The 16,643-nt window shown below is 43.4% G+C and overlaps 1 protein-coding gene across 1 annotated transcript in view; it reads left to right on the forward strand.

Moving 5' to 3' along the window:
• Window positions 1–16,643, forward strand: part of LOC126546074 (cell adhesion molecule Dscam1-like) — a 706,711-nt gene that overhangs the window by 540,505 nt on the left and 149,563 nt on the right. The window contains exon 7 of the mRNA XM_072286086.1: window positions 15,230–15,499. Coding sequence (XP_072142187.1) covers window positions 15,230–15,499 — 270 coding nt within the window. The remainder of the gene's footprint in view (window positions 1–15,229; window positions 15,500–16,643) is intronic.

Below are 16,643 nucleotides of genomic sequence, written 5' to 3' on the forward strand. Positions count from 1 at the left end.
CATTTGGCACCAGGGCTTCCAGTGACATCGACACAGATTGCCTGTTAAGTAGCTTCATGTTGACGTTGGGAAGCAGGGGCACAAATATGATGGTATTGGCGTCCGGCCTCTGCGTCTGTCTCACTGTTTGCGTGCCTGACGATGAGGACGTCCTGGTGTTCCTTCTCTTCGCTCTGCGGCTCTGCACAAGCTGGAAGTCCTTGCCACAACAACAATGCCACAATGCCACAACAACACGGGTGTCCAAAGTCGGGGTATCCGAGTTGGCATCTTTTGAGCGCGAGAAAAGGACTTTATTGTTCGGATATCCCCCTAACTGAAGCAATCTTTCCTTCGTGAAGAAATTATTCAGTTGATTCGTTTATTATGTAATATGCGTTAATTGTGGTCGAGACATAGACTGGAAAGAGATTGCATCGCATGAGTCCCCACTCCTGTAGACGGACCAAGATACCTTAACAGAGCAATAAAAGAAAGCAACAACAACAGCAACGCCAAAGCAACATGGAAAGTTATAAATGCAGTACTGAACGGGTACATTATAAATAGCATAGGTGGCTACTTGTCAGCGGCAGAATAGCTAATGACCATTCTGAAATTGCAGGAAGTTTCAATGGTTACTTTGCGACAATGACTTCTAATATGACCACAGCCAATGCATATAATCCACAATCAGACTTCTCATCAAGAAGTAGTAGTCCGAGTTCTTCCTTTCTTCCTACTAGCGCTCAAAAGGCCACTAACGTAATTTTCTCCTTAAAAATGCTTCATCGACTAATTTATACTCTGTTTCTATGGCCTTGCTAAAACATAGCTCAATGTGCATATGTGGTCCTTTATCATTTCATGTCATTAATTATATCATATCATTAACGACATGCTCCTTTGAGGCACATTTTATACGCAACTTGAATCTTCTAAGTATGTGCCAGTATTTCAATAGGGATATAAGATGGATATGTCCAATTACAGTCCGACATTGACATTGTCTCCGTTCTTCAAACATTTTGTAAACATGCTGCTAGCTCTTGCACAAAATTGATGCAAAAGTGGAATATTGGTACATAAAAGGAAAATCGACACAGACTCCGCTACTGAACATCTTAGAAAGGACAAAAGCAAATATTGGAATATTGCTGCGGGTGTTTCATAGACCTGACTAAGGCTTTTGATCTGGTGAATCAGAATATATTACTAAAGAAACTTGATAAATATGGTATTCGTGGCGCACCCTTAAGCCTTATTAGTACATATCTGAGAAACCGTGAGCAGTATGCAGCAGTTAATAGCACAGCTTCTTCAGGGCTAATGACTAACATCGGAACAGCCCAGGAATTCATGTAGGCCTCTTTTTGCTTTCGTTTTTTTTTTTTTTGCACATATTATAACTTTTCTCGGCTACCTCTCAGAAGATTACATCGTACACGCAGACGATACGAATATTTTCTTAATGGTCGAAACAGAAGCAAAACTCTACAGAAGAGGTATTGATATTCTACGAAAAAATTCCGAACTGGCTTGAATTTAATTGCCTTCGAGCGAACATACCTAAAAGCAACTAGATAGTCTTCGCCGCGAAAATGCTCGAATAATAACACTGAATCTTCAGACACAAAATCTTCAGAAGTTTATCTTGACAACCAACTACCATGGCAGAAAACCATCCACAAAACTACGCTCACCGTCCGGAAGAGAAAAAAAGCGCAATACTTTAAATAATTACGCAATGTCTTCCCACTACATGCACTTCGTACTATCTATATTACCTTTATTCATTCTTATGTTACGTATACCATTACTATTTATCGCCTATTGCTATGCTGTACTTCGAGCTATACCTTACTTAAACAGGATAACCTCGGTCAGTTTTGTTTACCCCTTCCTTAAAATACTAACAGTGAAAGATTTGCCTTCTTTACCATTTTCTCGCTTTGATTTATAAAATTATGCACAAAATACAAATTTGCAATACGAAATTATTTTATTTCTATCAGTAAAAATTACTTATCAGAATATCGCATTCTCACTACGAGCCCTAACACGCTAGTTGCGCTGAACTGCCCGCACTAATTATGGGTAATTTTTTTTTTCTGGAATGCAGGAGAGTTGTGGAACATACTACCGACCGATCAAACTTTATTGCGGTAACAAAACTAACCTTCTCCCTTTCATGCTCGTATCATTCACGCATTGAAGGCGCAATATATTTGTACTGTCGCAAACACCCTTTTCTCTTCTCTCTATTTTCTTCCTTCACCACGCTCATTGCGCTTATATGAAACTATATAGTTTATTGGGGACCCTTATATCATATTATACCTCATGTCACCCTTTATAGAGGGGGGACGACGCCTATATCACAACTGGTGTTAGTTTCAAATTTCGTACCAAGTCAGTGTGCCATGAGATATCTGCCCTAAAGTAGTCAAAGCAACGTGAATAACTTTAGGTTGAATTTGTCGATTATGCATTTCTATTTTAGAGAATGTAATGTGCGCCTCTTTGAGCTATCCAGTTAAAAATCAGAATTATGCTATCTGCATCTGACGATTTCTAAAGGTTATTTTCTAAAGGTTCCTTTAAGGTTAAGAAAAGGGTACCTGATAATCGATTCAACAATGAAAGTACAGCACGAATTCAAGGTTTATCAGTGTGCGAAATTCTGCACGCGTACTGTGTATGTTACAGACTTCCACTTCTACATGAGAAAGAGAGGGAGAGAAAAAAGAAATGTCAGTCTAACTGTAAATAACTCCTCAATGGCCGTTCACTGCGCACTCCCTCGTGGCCTGCGGCCGCTTCGGAATGTAAACATCCAAGTTTGCCGGTGCCATGTCGTCAGATTGCCATCAGGAGCTGCTAGCAGAGTGCAGTACAAAGAGGTCTCGGTGAGCGGTGAGAAGATTGCAGCGAGCTTGCTGTGACAACCAGGAACCAACCCTTGGCTCTTCCACGCAGCGAAGCTAACAGAAATCAATTTTATGTTGTTCCTTACCTGTTTTATTTTTCTGACACGGCGCCGAGAGATGAAGCCTGGAGACATGTAATAAAAGAGGTTCTTTGTTCCGCTTCCCCAAAAATTCGTTTCCGCTTTCGTAAGAAAGAAAATATTAAAAAAAGAACGGGGGCGGGGACGAAAAAAAAGCTTCCTATAAGAGTGAATATCTGGAAATCGAAATAAGAAGGAGTAAATAAACAAAGCACGGCAGATAAAGAGAAGGAACGTGTCGAACAATTGAGTTAACGTGGAAAGAACGCGGAAGCTGGAACCAAGCAATGTTGCAGGGTGTGCACTTCGTACATACACCGCTACGCTCCGAACGTGGGATGGAAAATGGAGGAAACGCTGGCGCGATGACTGAGCAGCGGGTCGAGTGAATCGGCGGCGCCTTCATTCCTCAAATAGAATTTCTTTTTCGTCCTGCCCTCTTCCGTTGCTCTTCTTGCTTTGTCGGCCGTACTCGCTTCGCGCCACGGTCCACGCACGTCGCGTGTAGCTTCCAACTTCTTCGTCCGCGGTCGCGCAGTAAATCCGCAAAGCTGCCGCACTGTCCATTTAATGCTAGACGTCCTCGCTATTATCAGTCGCATAATTAAGCTCGATTTGTGTATTTAGACGCCACTACACAACTTCTGGTTAGCAGAAGAGCGCTGGGGGAGCTGTTCCCGAGGATCAGCCGCTTTCAACAATGTTCGCCGGCAATGATCCAGAAATTTAACACACGAGAAATGGCGATGCGGGTCTGTGTATGCCTCGCAGTTCAACTTTATCAGCTGACAAAACAAATGTGGAGCATTGTTTCCAAGTACATTAACTTCTAAGCTACATTCGAGGGACGAAAGCTTGGGATCATGCAGGAAAATAAAAGCCCATGCCGAGCTCATAGTATGACCGCGCAATACGAGCATCCAGGAACGTACTGCTTAGATGCTGTGATGGATGTATTTGTCTCAATCAATGCCTTTCATGTAGTCGAGGGTATGACGAAATATAGTATGCTTGGAGCAGTCGAAAACTTTCCTTTACTAAGAGCTTTCTTGCGTTTACTGTGGTCGTAAACCACAATGCAACCTGCAGCCACGACATCGTATACGGTTGCCAGTGCGCAAAAAAGAACGCAGAGGCCAGTGTATACGGTGCCAGTGCGCATAAAAGAACGCAGAGGCGCGCACCGCCTAAGCAAGTATTTCACCGGAGATTGTTTTTATCGTTGTCGGACAGGGATAAAACATGATCAGGGATGGGGCTTGCAAGTTGTGGGGAGCATTGTTCACATGAGAGCAACGAGAATGTTGCTGCTGTGTGAGGATGAAAGAGCGGTGCCGGTAGCGGGTTTCGTAGCGCGCGCACACATTGCATGACGAGACATTCGTCGTTGCACACACCGCTATACCGAAAGAAGACACGCGCTTTTGTTAGCCTGCACGTGTTCCTTGCTCATAGCGGGTCTGTTACCTCTGGAAAATAGCACGGCCCGTTTTCTTTCGCTGCTGAAGTTTCAGGCTCAGACAGACTCGAATAAATTCAGCGTTCAAAAGGGGCGAAGAGCATGTTGAATGAATCCTTGAAGGTGTATACGACTCCGTGTTTTCCTTACTGCGGCCTCTTGCGGTGCACAAAAGAAAGGCAAGCCGTTTCTTTTACCTTAGGTGATTTTTTCCCACAATATACTGCAGCACAAATAACATCTTTTTTTTTATTTGCAGCACAGCAGCAGCGGACGTGTGACAGCAACGTTACGTGCAATTGATGAACTGATAAACCGAAATTCACGAATTATTTATAGCAAATAACTTTTCGGTATGTATTTCAACTGCGCAACCGAAGCGAAGGGACACTATAATATGCGCATGTAGGCATATTTCCAGTGTTGTTGTTTTCTTAGGGGAGTGAGCGTGGCTTTGGCACTCAGTAGCTGCAATTGCGCAATCAGAACCCGCGCCTCAAGAAATACTAAACATTTATTGGTTAACGTGAGGTAATCATTGATGAAGCAAGCGCACTTAGAACAGACACGTTCATGCACACATGAAAAAGGACATGCACATGCAGGCGCTGGACTGCAACTACTGATTTATTGCTCAAAGACGCTGCAACTACTGCTCGGCATCACTCAACTGCAATCTCGGTATTACTCTCTGAAAAAGCGCGCCCCCACCTTATGCTTTGATTATATCTGGAGTGGGAATCTAAAAAAATGTTCTTCTTTGTCTATTTGTTCTGATTCTTGTTCCCGCTTTACTGCTATCAGAGCACTTGCCTTTATAAAGCGACACTGCAAAAAGGCAGGTCTTTGAGCAATAAAGCAGTAGTTGCAGTCCAATGCCTGTCTATGTCCTTTTTCATCTGTGTCTGAAAATGTCCGTTTCAAGTGCGCTGCTTCATCAATATAATGGATCACCGACTAGCCCATCAGTACCCATTAAGTGAGGTAATCAAATGGTTAATTTGTCTCCATCACTCAGTTTCTAGAGGCTGCAGTTGCGAATGAATGTAAACGACAGCGGTGCATAGCCGTAGACTGGCTCGTGGCCAAAGAAAGCGTCACATTAAAAAGGAAAGAGTAATTTCACAACTTCCACCGGAAGAAGCAAAACGGCTGCTTTCTTGCCAGAAATAAATATACCCAAGGATTTCAGCCAAAGTAAAGGAAAATAAATGACATGAAGCGAATGCTATAGAAAAAAAAAAGTTTTTACGCCCGGCGTAAGAAGCTTACGCAAGAGGTGAAGAGGTCTTTCTAAAATACCAGAGCGCGAAAGTCAGCGCGCCCTTCTCTCACGACTGTCCACAGACTAAGTGACTGCTGTCAAAACATAGCTTCTCATCTCAATTCCCACGTTTTCCGACTCTTATTTACACTTGTTGGCATAGTTTCGTGTACACAGACCATTCGCCAACATGAGCGCGACGTTATACTTGCATGAGTAGCGATGTGAATAAAAGTGCAGGACGCTTCTCTGTCAGAGACTTCGTTGGATTGTTTATTTATTTATTTTAGATCCACTCAAGTACGGGAATTCAGGACATTGACAAATAATGCCCATGACTGTCGTGCTTTGCAAACATGGGCGGCTTCTATTGTATATAGTCGCTTCTCTGGAATCGCTGATTGCAAAGGCAACAAATCCAAATCATTCAGAGAAACTTGTGCCGCTCATGCGCGCTGTTCCACGAATTGCAATGTTCGTTATGGCAAAACTCCTGTTTCAAGCAGCGTGTGAAATTAGAACGGGAGTGAGTCAATGAAAATTGCCAGAACTTGCAGTCGTGTTTGCAGAGAAAAACTTAGCTTCCGGCAAGGTTAACTGGTGAATATAATTTTTCCATTTGGTATATGTACACATATATATATATATATATATATATATATATATATATATATATATATATATATATATATATATATATATATATATATATATATATATATATACATACATATATACAGAGAGAGAGAGAGAGAGAGACTGTTTCGCCATTCTCTTATTTAGTTCGCCAGAACATGGCACCTTCGTGCACACAAAAGGCATCATGAGGAAAAACGCGTAAAACCCTGCAGCTGGCGCCAGTACAATCACACTGGGCCGCGATTATGCAGCGATGCCTTTTCCCCCATGCTAATGCCTTTAGGCGTTTTTCGCGTTCGTGAGTGGTCACGCGGCGTCTCACTACTTAATCGAGGCCCAGTTGCCTTTCTTTCTTTTTCCCTGGGTATAACCAATATTGCGAGATAGTTTTAAACGCAGGGCTCTGCTAATGAGGCAACGTCTTTTCAAAAATTCGTAAACTGTAAGGCGTTTCGTGATATCATCTACGAGTTTTAGATTAGACTCTCCAATGTTTGTGAGCGGAGCTGCTTTAACCACGTGCTTTTTCCGCGCAGTATTTTCGGAGTCACTTTCGTTGCCGTGAGCGCAGATGTGTTTACACTCGAGTCCGTCAAACCTGCGCCAAGTCCTAGGGAAAAAAATGCGTAAAATATGTGTGAAAGCGTGGCGAACTTCGCAAACAGACACCGCAATGAACGTTGCCTTTTACTGCTATGCCAAATTTGAGTAACAGCGCGACCATACTGGTTTCGCTAACAAAGAATGGAGCGTTATTATTTAATCAATATACCGTACAGGATCGATGAATGGACATTTGGTGAGGGGTTGCATTCTGGTCACTTTTATTTTCACAGAAATTTGTAGTGGCATTCCGCTTGAAACATTAGTATCCCTAGGTGCAGAACACTTTGCAGGGCCAGCTGCCTTTATTTTATTTTATTTTATTCTTACTTTTCATTTTTTGGGGGGGAAACTCATTGGCGTAGCACCTATAGCATAACACATTCCCAAATATTTCTACAACTCTCATGCTTTGCCGCCTTGAGTCTGAGCAGAATTCAGTGTTGATACTAATTCGTGTCGTCAGCGTTGTACTATGAAAATTTAGTACTCTGCACTTTAGCGCAAGAGTATTCGGAGGAGGGAGGTCATGAAATGAGGGTGTATCCTGACGATTCACCTTGAATTTAATGTTGAATTTAATGGATTCAGCCTCGGTTTTCTCGAGAAACAGTGGGCTGCACCTCTCCATTCGCCCGCGAGTGCGCTGGCTGTTACTATTAATTTTTTGTTATTATTTTTATTCCACGCTCCGAAAACTTCTGTGGGCGCGGTTACACCAGCAGTTATATATAAGCATTAGTTAATTCCTTCTAAACAGTATCCTTTGCAGAATCAATGCACGTATGAAATAAAGAATCTGATTCCTTCGTACACTCATTCATTACATCTCTCATTCAGTAAGAAGGCAGAATGCTTATTGCGAGATTAACAAGAATGTCTTACACTGAATAATGCAACTGTGGTAATATTGTCCATCGAGGCCATAAAACTAGAGGAGCCAAATGTTTTATTATGAACAATTCAGGTATTTTGCTTTTTGTTTGTTTGCCAATTCTCGTTTCTTTGCCGTCGCAGGCTGTGTGCGTCGTTGTACTTGGCGACCCAGAACGTCTTGAAGACAAAGTGTCTACGCTGATATATTGTCCCGCATCACGGGCTGCTTCTGATATAACGCAAAAGACATAAGATTACCACCGCGACCGGCTATCAATCCTTGATACGGCAGCAGCCGTCTTCATATTTTATTCCGCAGCTCTGGAGCACTGGACGTAATTCGATCAGCGAGTGGCATCCAAAGATACTTTCTTTTCCCAACAGCTCTGTGCGAACTCGGGAAGACAGCTCTGTGGACGGGCTTGTTTCTCGGAAAAAAAGCACGCTTCTCTTTTGTGGCTGATTTTGCACCACCAGGCAGAAACAGCAGCCGCGCTGCCTCATTGGCAAGTCCCTTCGCGCAGAGAAAAATTGCATTTCAAAACGTGGAGAATTGCTGACGCCGACTACAGTTTATTGTACGAAAACAAAATTCAAGTATGAATTCCAAATCTTGCCACTCATCGCTAACGCATGCGAAAGACTATAGCGCTACAAGCAACTACATGGTTAAATAAGAACAAACCAGGTTGACTCCGTTTTTTTTTTTTTTTTTGGATTGAACATTAGTACCAGAGATGATTCGTTGGCATAGGAGAAGTTGAGCGCTTTCCCGGCACTATGAAAAGAAACACGTTGCCAAGACCAGGAGCAACTAATACTTAAAGTGATGGACGTCGCTGTCTATTCCGGGAAATAAGAACCATGAATCAATGAGCCAAAGTTGTACGTATATTTGGTTTACGACTAAGTTATTACGTTCGAATGCTCCAGTAAACAAGGAGCGGACCACGGTGTGAAAACGGCAAGCTATGTGAAAGAACTGGTAGGTTTCTGTGCAATGTACGACATGTGATTTTCCAATTACTCGGGCTTTTGAAGCCAGCGAGCAGATTTCCCGAGGGGAAGGTCTCAGACTTATCTAAGCAGGAAGTAACGACTGAATTCGCCTCTGGAATTCATTAGTTGCTGAGTAGAATAAACACGAGTGGTGCTGTTTGGCGGTATAATACTAAACTGCCCAGAAAACAAGATATGCAACTTGCTTGCTCAGTGACTGAGATAAAAAAAAAATAGAAAAACAGTTACCTTTCAAAGGAAGTTCTGCAGACACAGCTAAATACAGTAGTCAGAGGAGTAGGTTCTTTTACTGTGGCGCAGAAACTTCTACAGTTACGCTTTCGATCTAACACTTCAGAAAGAACAAAAAAAACCACGCGAATTCAACGCACTGTTGCCATCTACATGACGTGAAGCTTGTTTGATTTAGCGAGGTGACAGGATGACAAGATGACAGGAGCACAGCGTCGTTGGTTAGCCGTCTGTGTTGCGCGGGCAAAGGCAATGTTTATTGCTTGTTGAAAGAATGTTGATTAAATCCGCGTATGGCACAGGTAAATCTCTGAATACATTTAAGGCTTTGGTAATGTTTGTGTCACAATGGCTCAAACTCACTATGGGGGATTGGCCAAGAATGACCACATACCCAGTGACCCAAGTTGTCTGCTCGGTAGGACAGTAGCCGGCAGCACCCACAAAGTGCAGGGGAGAGGCAACGAAAGCTCCTCTTTGAAAAGAATTGCAGTGTTTAAAAATCTGCAACGTTTTGTCACTTTGTCAATGCTTTTCAGACACGCTTTTCAGAAAAATAGTTTCCTGTTACATATTCAACAGTTAGACATTTCCCTAAACCAAGGCTAGAAAAAAAAGTGTCCAAAAAGTGGTTAAAAGTGTCCCACTGGAGGCTCTAATGAAAGTATAATGAGAGAGAAACTAATTACAGACGGCTGCATTACGATAAAGCGCGATATCTGTATTCACCATGGAACTCTCGAAAAAAGGCGCTTCTTCATCGTCAGCCTGGTTACGCCCACTGCAGGGCAAAGGCCTCTCCCATACTTCTCTAACTACCCCGGTCATGTACTAATTGTGGCCATGTTGTCCCTGCAAACTTCTTAATGTCATCCGCCCACCTAACTTTCTGCCGCCCCCTGCTACGCTTCCCTTCCCTCGGAATCCAGTCCGTAACCCTTAATGACCATCGGTTATCTTCCCTCCTCATTACATGTCCGGCCCATGCCCATTTCTTTTTCTTGATTTCAACTAAGGTGTCATTTACCCGCGTTTGTTCTCTCACCCAATCTGCTCTTTTCTTATCCCTTAAAGTTACACCCATCATTCTTCTTTCCATAGCTCGTTGCGTCGTCCTCAATTTCAGCAGAACCCTTTTCGTAAGCCTCCAGGTTTCTGCCCCGTACGTGAGTACTGTTAAGACACAGCTGTTATACACTTTTCTCTTAAGGGATAGTGGCAACCTGCTGTTCATGATTTGAGAATGCCTGCCAAACGCCCCCCAGCCCATTCTTATTCTTCTGCATATTTCAGTCTCATGATCCGGATCCGTGGTCACTACCTGCCCTAAGTAAGGTGCGTTTAAAAAAATGGCGAAATAATATTAAGCGCAAATGTAATTCTTTGCTGCTTTCATAGGGCGTCCATGAAATATCACCTGCATAGCTGGAATGTCACGCAATATAATATTCCTCTATAATACTTCTTTCTTAATAAGAACAACTCGCTTACTGCGCAAATAACGCCGACAAGTAGTAAATTATTAAGAGGCGAATGTTGCTTTTTATTGCTATAAATGAGGCGCAAAGAGCATAAGTTCGTGTAATATCCCAGAGGGCAGTGATAGCGATATTAACTGATGCAATTTGCATTTCATTCAACAGGGAAATGAAGGTTACGGGGCGTATGAGCACGCCAGGGCCACACTCCTGTTAAAAAGCTTGATAGTGATCTCACAGCAGCTTGGAAAGTTAGCTGAACGTCTGGGCTTACCAGCTATTTGTATGGAGTTCTGTCTGAGCAGCTAAAATTTTAAGTTTCCGATGCTGCAGAACCACAAAAAAAGTTCTAACGAGAAAATATGTGATGACATATTTTATTAAAGATTGTAAAAAGTTAGCAGACTTAAAAGCATCAGAAGCATTTGGTTTTAGTATTACTGGAATATTCATCAAATTTCTTACAGTTTCTACGAATAAAAAAATAACTTTTGCGGGGAGCCAAAATTTATGGTCACGTGCATTAGTTGACTACATAAGGGGTCATGCTGTATGAACTCGACCGCCCTTTTTCTGCATCCAAGTGTATTAAAGGATTGCGTAAATGGCCTAGCCACATTAGCATATAAAGGTTAGGGACAAAAATAAACGAGGAGTCTGGCTGCTCAGAATGTGAAGTACAAAAAGAGGACAGGAAGTGTTCTGTGTTGCTCCAACTAATCCCCGTAAAATGAAGCAAATCAGACGAAGGTATCGAAACGACGCGTATTACAGTTCACGGTGAATCATATTTTGCGCTCTTCAATTTAACAGAGTGTAAAGTGGTCCTCACGACGAAGCTAATTCATTAACCACAAAGGAAGGGTTCATTAGCTTCCTTAGAAATTCGTTAGTTGCCAAATATTGGTCTTTGGTTCGCCTTGTCTCCTACTTGTGTTCGAGTTTGCACGCCTGCCTCTCCGTACCGTGAATTTCATTTCCTTGCGTTTATTTTCACCTTAAAGGCGCGACGGCATTACATAAGGGAAGGCATTGACAAGCTTTCAATGGCTCGAAAAATTAACGAGACAATAGAAACAACTACAAAACAAATAATAAGATACAGATGAATGCAGTTTGTCAGTTTGGCCACCATTTTTTCGCTGCGTGCGTCAGTGAGCAAATGCAGCACACCTTAAGGTTGCTTCGCGTAACTTCAATCAAACTCAGAAGTAAAATGCTACTTCGTGCATGTGTGAGACAGACGACATAGTGCACGTTGTCAGCTGGAACGGCTCAGAATACTTATGCAGTTCTCCTAGCAAACTGCTTCTTAATGATTACGCGAAATTTTATGCAATCATATTAGAGATTAAGTAATATATTCAAAAGGGGCTGTACCGGTGCATTCGAAAACGCGCAGTGTAGTAGTTATCATGAGCTTATCGTTTATTTGGTTCATTTTTGCGGGTTCTAAAGAAAGCCTGCGAAATAAAAAAAAATGGGGTCACTTGGCACATGTCTGGTTGGGTCAAAGCGCTCTGATGTGTGGGTTCAGCGAATCATATCCTCCTGCTGCCACGAATGAAGCGAACAAGAGAGCTTCAATCGGCTTTGGCCCTCAGTCTGCGGGTTCGCTGACTGCTCACATAGCGGTTTTTCATCTTCCAATGGCGTATTAGCTGTCTGGCTATGTTGGTTGCTACATTCCAGGCGAGTAAAGGCGCAGTGACATCATCTTTTTATTTAGTGGACTTCCTTCGGAGACTTGAAATAAATATTATGGCGTAAAGGAAAACTTCGAAGAGACAACAAAGTTTGATCGTTTCTGGACACGCTAACGCACTTTGTGAGAGGCCTTCCATCTGGGCTGCCCAACGGCATTATACCGCACGGCATGGTTTGCCACACGGCATACTGAAGTCGTTAAATAATGCGTGCAGCTCTGTTCTATGCATAATTTAAAAGTTTAGCAAAACTTAACTAATTAGCTAACTAATCGCTCTGCAAAATATATATATATATAATTCTGGATGTTCAAAACCGCGGTAAACCGCGTGCTTGGCATGGTTTGGTTAGTTATGTCAGAAGTTTGATTGATGGTTGGGAACACATTTGATTCTAAAGTTAGCAGATGTAAGAATGGTGCGAGCATAATCATAATTAAATCTCTTAAAACAGCCATGGGGAAACTATGCAGGAGAGAAGCACCGAAAACACCCTCTTCCCACCCCTCTCTTCTTTAAACCCACACTTACTTATCTCCAGGGGTGTGCAGATTGTAACATTTTAGATTGAATTAAACAGGCATCGAATAAAAACATCTTAGTCTTATAGGTGCCAAAACTTAGGTGGCAAAAATAATTTTGACCCCCCTGGGGTTCTCTAACGTGCACTGAACGTACGGTACACGGGCGTCTTTTTTTTTCTTTTTTTGCATTTCACCGCCATCGAAATGCGGCCCTCGCACCCACCACCTGCGCGGCCTTGGCTACCACCCAGGTAGACCACCCGACCTAACGCGCTGGACGCATGGGCCTTTGCACCGGCCACTCCTGGACTTCATCTAGGAAACGGATGCTATATATATTTTCATTTTGTTTATGCTGTAGGGCATACGGGCGCCAATTAAAAAGAATATTCGGCCGCCGCGCCCTCGCGCTTAGCAGCGCCACTCCAAAGCCACTACGACACCACGACGGGTTTCGCCGTTTCGCAAATGTTTGTCAGAGCTTTCTGGCCCCACCTCACGAGCACGTATATTCAATCTCAAACGCTTTGCGGGATACCAGTGAGTACAGTTGAACGAAGGCGACGAGAACAAAGTGAAAAATTTTTCTTTGCACCCCTTGTTCTTCTGGAATGGGCTATATTATTTTAAAGTTTGAAGTTAATATTAATAATTTAGCCCGAAAATTGATATTAACGATTAGTATTCATTTAATATCATTCTTCAATTACAAAATTCTATTTAGGTACTCCTCACTTTTTACCTACTGCCACCCAATTCATGGACGATCCCCCGTAGTGGGTTCAGCCATATCTGTAGGCATCAAACCAAACCAAATCTGGAACGGGAAAGGTTACGCCTGTGCGTTGGTTTACCAAAGTTCGTTTCCAACAATTTACTGTACCTAGAAGATCGCTTACCGTCTCTTATGTGTATATTTCGGTTATTAACGCTCCGAATGTTCGTAAACATGTATGATTCCCCGATAAACTTACAACATTTCTCAGCCTCTAATATTTTTTTTCAATATTCCTGGGCTCGCTTCCACACTCCTCAGGTCTTGTTGGTCCCATAGATGTACGATTATGTGAGATCCCTTCCTATTGGCAGTGATGAAGAGAATCTCGATATACTTAATGGTATAAATCCAAGCAATGCGAAACAGTATATTGAATGAGCTATTACAAAATCCCTTATTGAAAAAATAAGACGCTCAGTCACTCATCGGAGCTAAGAATAAACGCCATCATAGCGACAGATGCATCTCAAACAGAAGAAAAATGTGTAATTGGAATTTTTTCTTCCGCTTTTGACTTGTCGTTCCCTTTAAGACTTCCCGACGCCAGTATATTTAGCTGAGTCTTTGGCGGTTGCATTGGCTCTACGAGAAGTGAACTTATCAATCTCCGAAGTTGTAATAATAGCGAATTCTTTATGTTCAGCTCTCACTGCAAATAGTGGCTCACAAATTTCACGTTCATTTCATTGTTTATTACCTTCGCACTTAACACTAATTAGATTAGTATGGGTGCCTGGTCATAAATGATTAGTTATAAATGAATTAGCAGACAGCTTGGCGAGAGCGGCGCTTAGTAGTCCAATTCTTTCGAACTTTCCTGTATCAGCTTTCATAATTGCGGCTAGGTTCAGGAGACGTGCTGTCATGCATAACTCTTGAAATCTATAATTAAGAAATTTAACTGATTGCCGACACCTCCTATTTCCTTGGAGCAGAAACTTCTGCTGGAATAGAAAAGTTGAAATCCGGTTTACCAAATTCCGATGGCGAATGCCTACATTAAACTATAATCTGCATCGATTTGGTCTGACCCCCTCCTCCTTGTGCTCATACTGTAGTGAGGATAAGGCAATAGAGAACTACTTCCCACCATGTCGCCGTTTTTCATCGTTAAGAAAACATACTTTAGAAGGAAAATTTCATGGTGCTGGATTGAATAAAACGATTCCCGATATTCTGTGTTTGGGAGTCTCTACTCTGGGGCATTATCATAGGTATGTTGGTGCAGCTGTGTTAAGGTATATAATTGAATCAGGACTATTTCCTCACTAAGTTCTGAAATTTTTATCTGACTTCATTCTTTCTAGCTATCAAAATTTCTCAATAGTGCGTCTGCTAAGGGATCGTATGATCATTTTCTTAACTCACCCGATTCTTGGCCAATCCCCCATAGCGGGTATGCGCCACTCTTGGAGGCAAACAAAGAAACGTTCCTCCTCTTTTAATTTTTTTTTCGTAATAATTCTTGATCAAATACGTTTGCCTTTCTTGACTTCTTGACTTCCTTTTGTAAAATATATTGACATTTATAGGTGGTGATTTCATACGTCGCCGAGTGCCGCGACTTAATGGCGACGACAGCGGTGCGTGTCGACGTGTCCCCCACCCCCCAGTGCGCGACATTCATGCCGCTTTCTCCTCTCTCTCCCTGGTGTGGCGCAGCCCCCCTGCGGGCCGAGATCATGCCCAAGCGGCTGACGGTGCGCAGCGGCGACGACGTGACGGTGAACTGCACGTACGCCGGCGGACCCGTGCACTCGGTCCACTGGCTCAAGGACCAGCGGCCGCTGCTCACCGACCACCGCGTGCGACAACTGGGGCGGCTCGTGCTGCACGTCAGCGGATTCCGGCGCGCCGACGCCGGCATGTACCAGTGCTTCGTCGCCAACGACGCCGACTCGGCGCAGGGGCACGCCCTGCTGCTCATCGAAGGTGAATCACTCGCGACACACGTGCGATGCAGAGTGGGCTCTATATGCTTCGCCGGCAGACGAGTCGGTTGTGCACAGCTTCCGGGTCTAGCTACAGAGCAATAGTAGAGCACCAGGTCACATCACGCAGGTTGTCGCGTCAAACACTTTAAACTCCATAGGGCCTCGTCCTATGGCGTGTCGGCAGTAGCTCAACTCCACAACTACCGATGTCCTAATTTATTTTGGGGCGAGTTGATGAACCATAGCTACAGTCTATTAGAATATAATGGTACTGGGCTCAGCGGAAGCGTGAAGCCGCCGATGTCAACTTGGAAACGGAGCTATACATGGAAATCGACGGTGCGACGCCTGGTGTGCCACAGGGAAAGCGCCTATTGCTACACATGCGAAGAAGAGCGCCGCCGTACCGTCGAGATCAGTGTAGCGTCCGCGTTCCCGTCCTTTCCGTTTGTGTTCGACGCCGCGGTGCTCGCTGTGCATGTTCGCGGCATCTCTTCTTTGCATGTGTAGCAATAGGCGCTTTCCCTGTGGCACACCAGGCGTCGCGCCGTCGATTTCATTGTAGAGCTCCGTCGGCGGCTTTACCTGTCCCCGTTGCCGCTGGTGCGCAGTGGGCGCACTACCCTTACATTCTTTTACACTGTACCGTAGCTATTAGAAGGCCGCACATTCATACATACACAGAGGGCAGACAAGACGAGCATCACTGTTGCCTACTGATAGGCTGAAATCTCGCCAAAAGAGATATTACAGTCGGATTTCATTCAATTTTTATCTAACAAAACTATAAAGTCTGTAGAACCCAGCACGGGTTTAATCTAAAATCTGTGCTGCCGGAACACTTCCTAAAAATTTGCACGCCTAATAATTTATAACAAAATTTTCACAAAGACCACACTGATAATACTCTAGACGGCGGGGTCACGACTAGTGCGGAACTCAATAAAAATCTACAGCAATGTGTGGCTCACGTTTTTTCTGATCTCCTCTGTTATATCTTACAGCCTTTATAAACATATAGCCTTTCATTTCGATCGCTGTGTCTTGCAACTGTGCAGCAGGCAGTGGCATAGAGAAAAGGACAAGCGTCACCCTGAACGGCTAGAGCCACCTACAGAAGAGAGATGTTTGAGCAGATTGAC

This window comes from Dermacentor andersoni, chromosome 1 (genome assembly GCF_023375885.2).
Source record: "Dermacentor andersoni chromosome 1, qqDerAnde1_hic_scaffold, whole genome shotgun sequence".
Lineage (NCBI taxonomy): Eukaryota > Metazoa > Arthropoda > Arachnida > Ixodida > Ixodidae > Dermacentor > Dermacentor andersoni.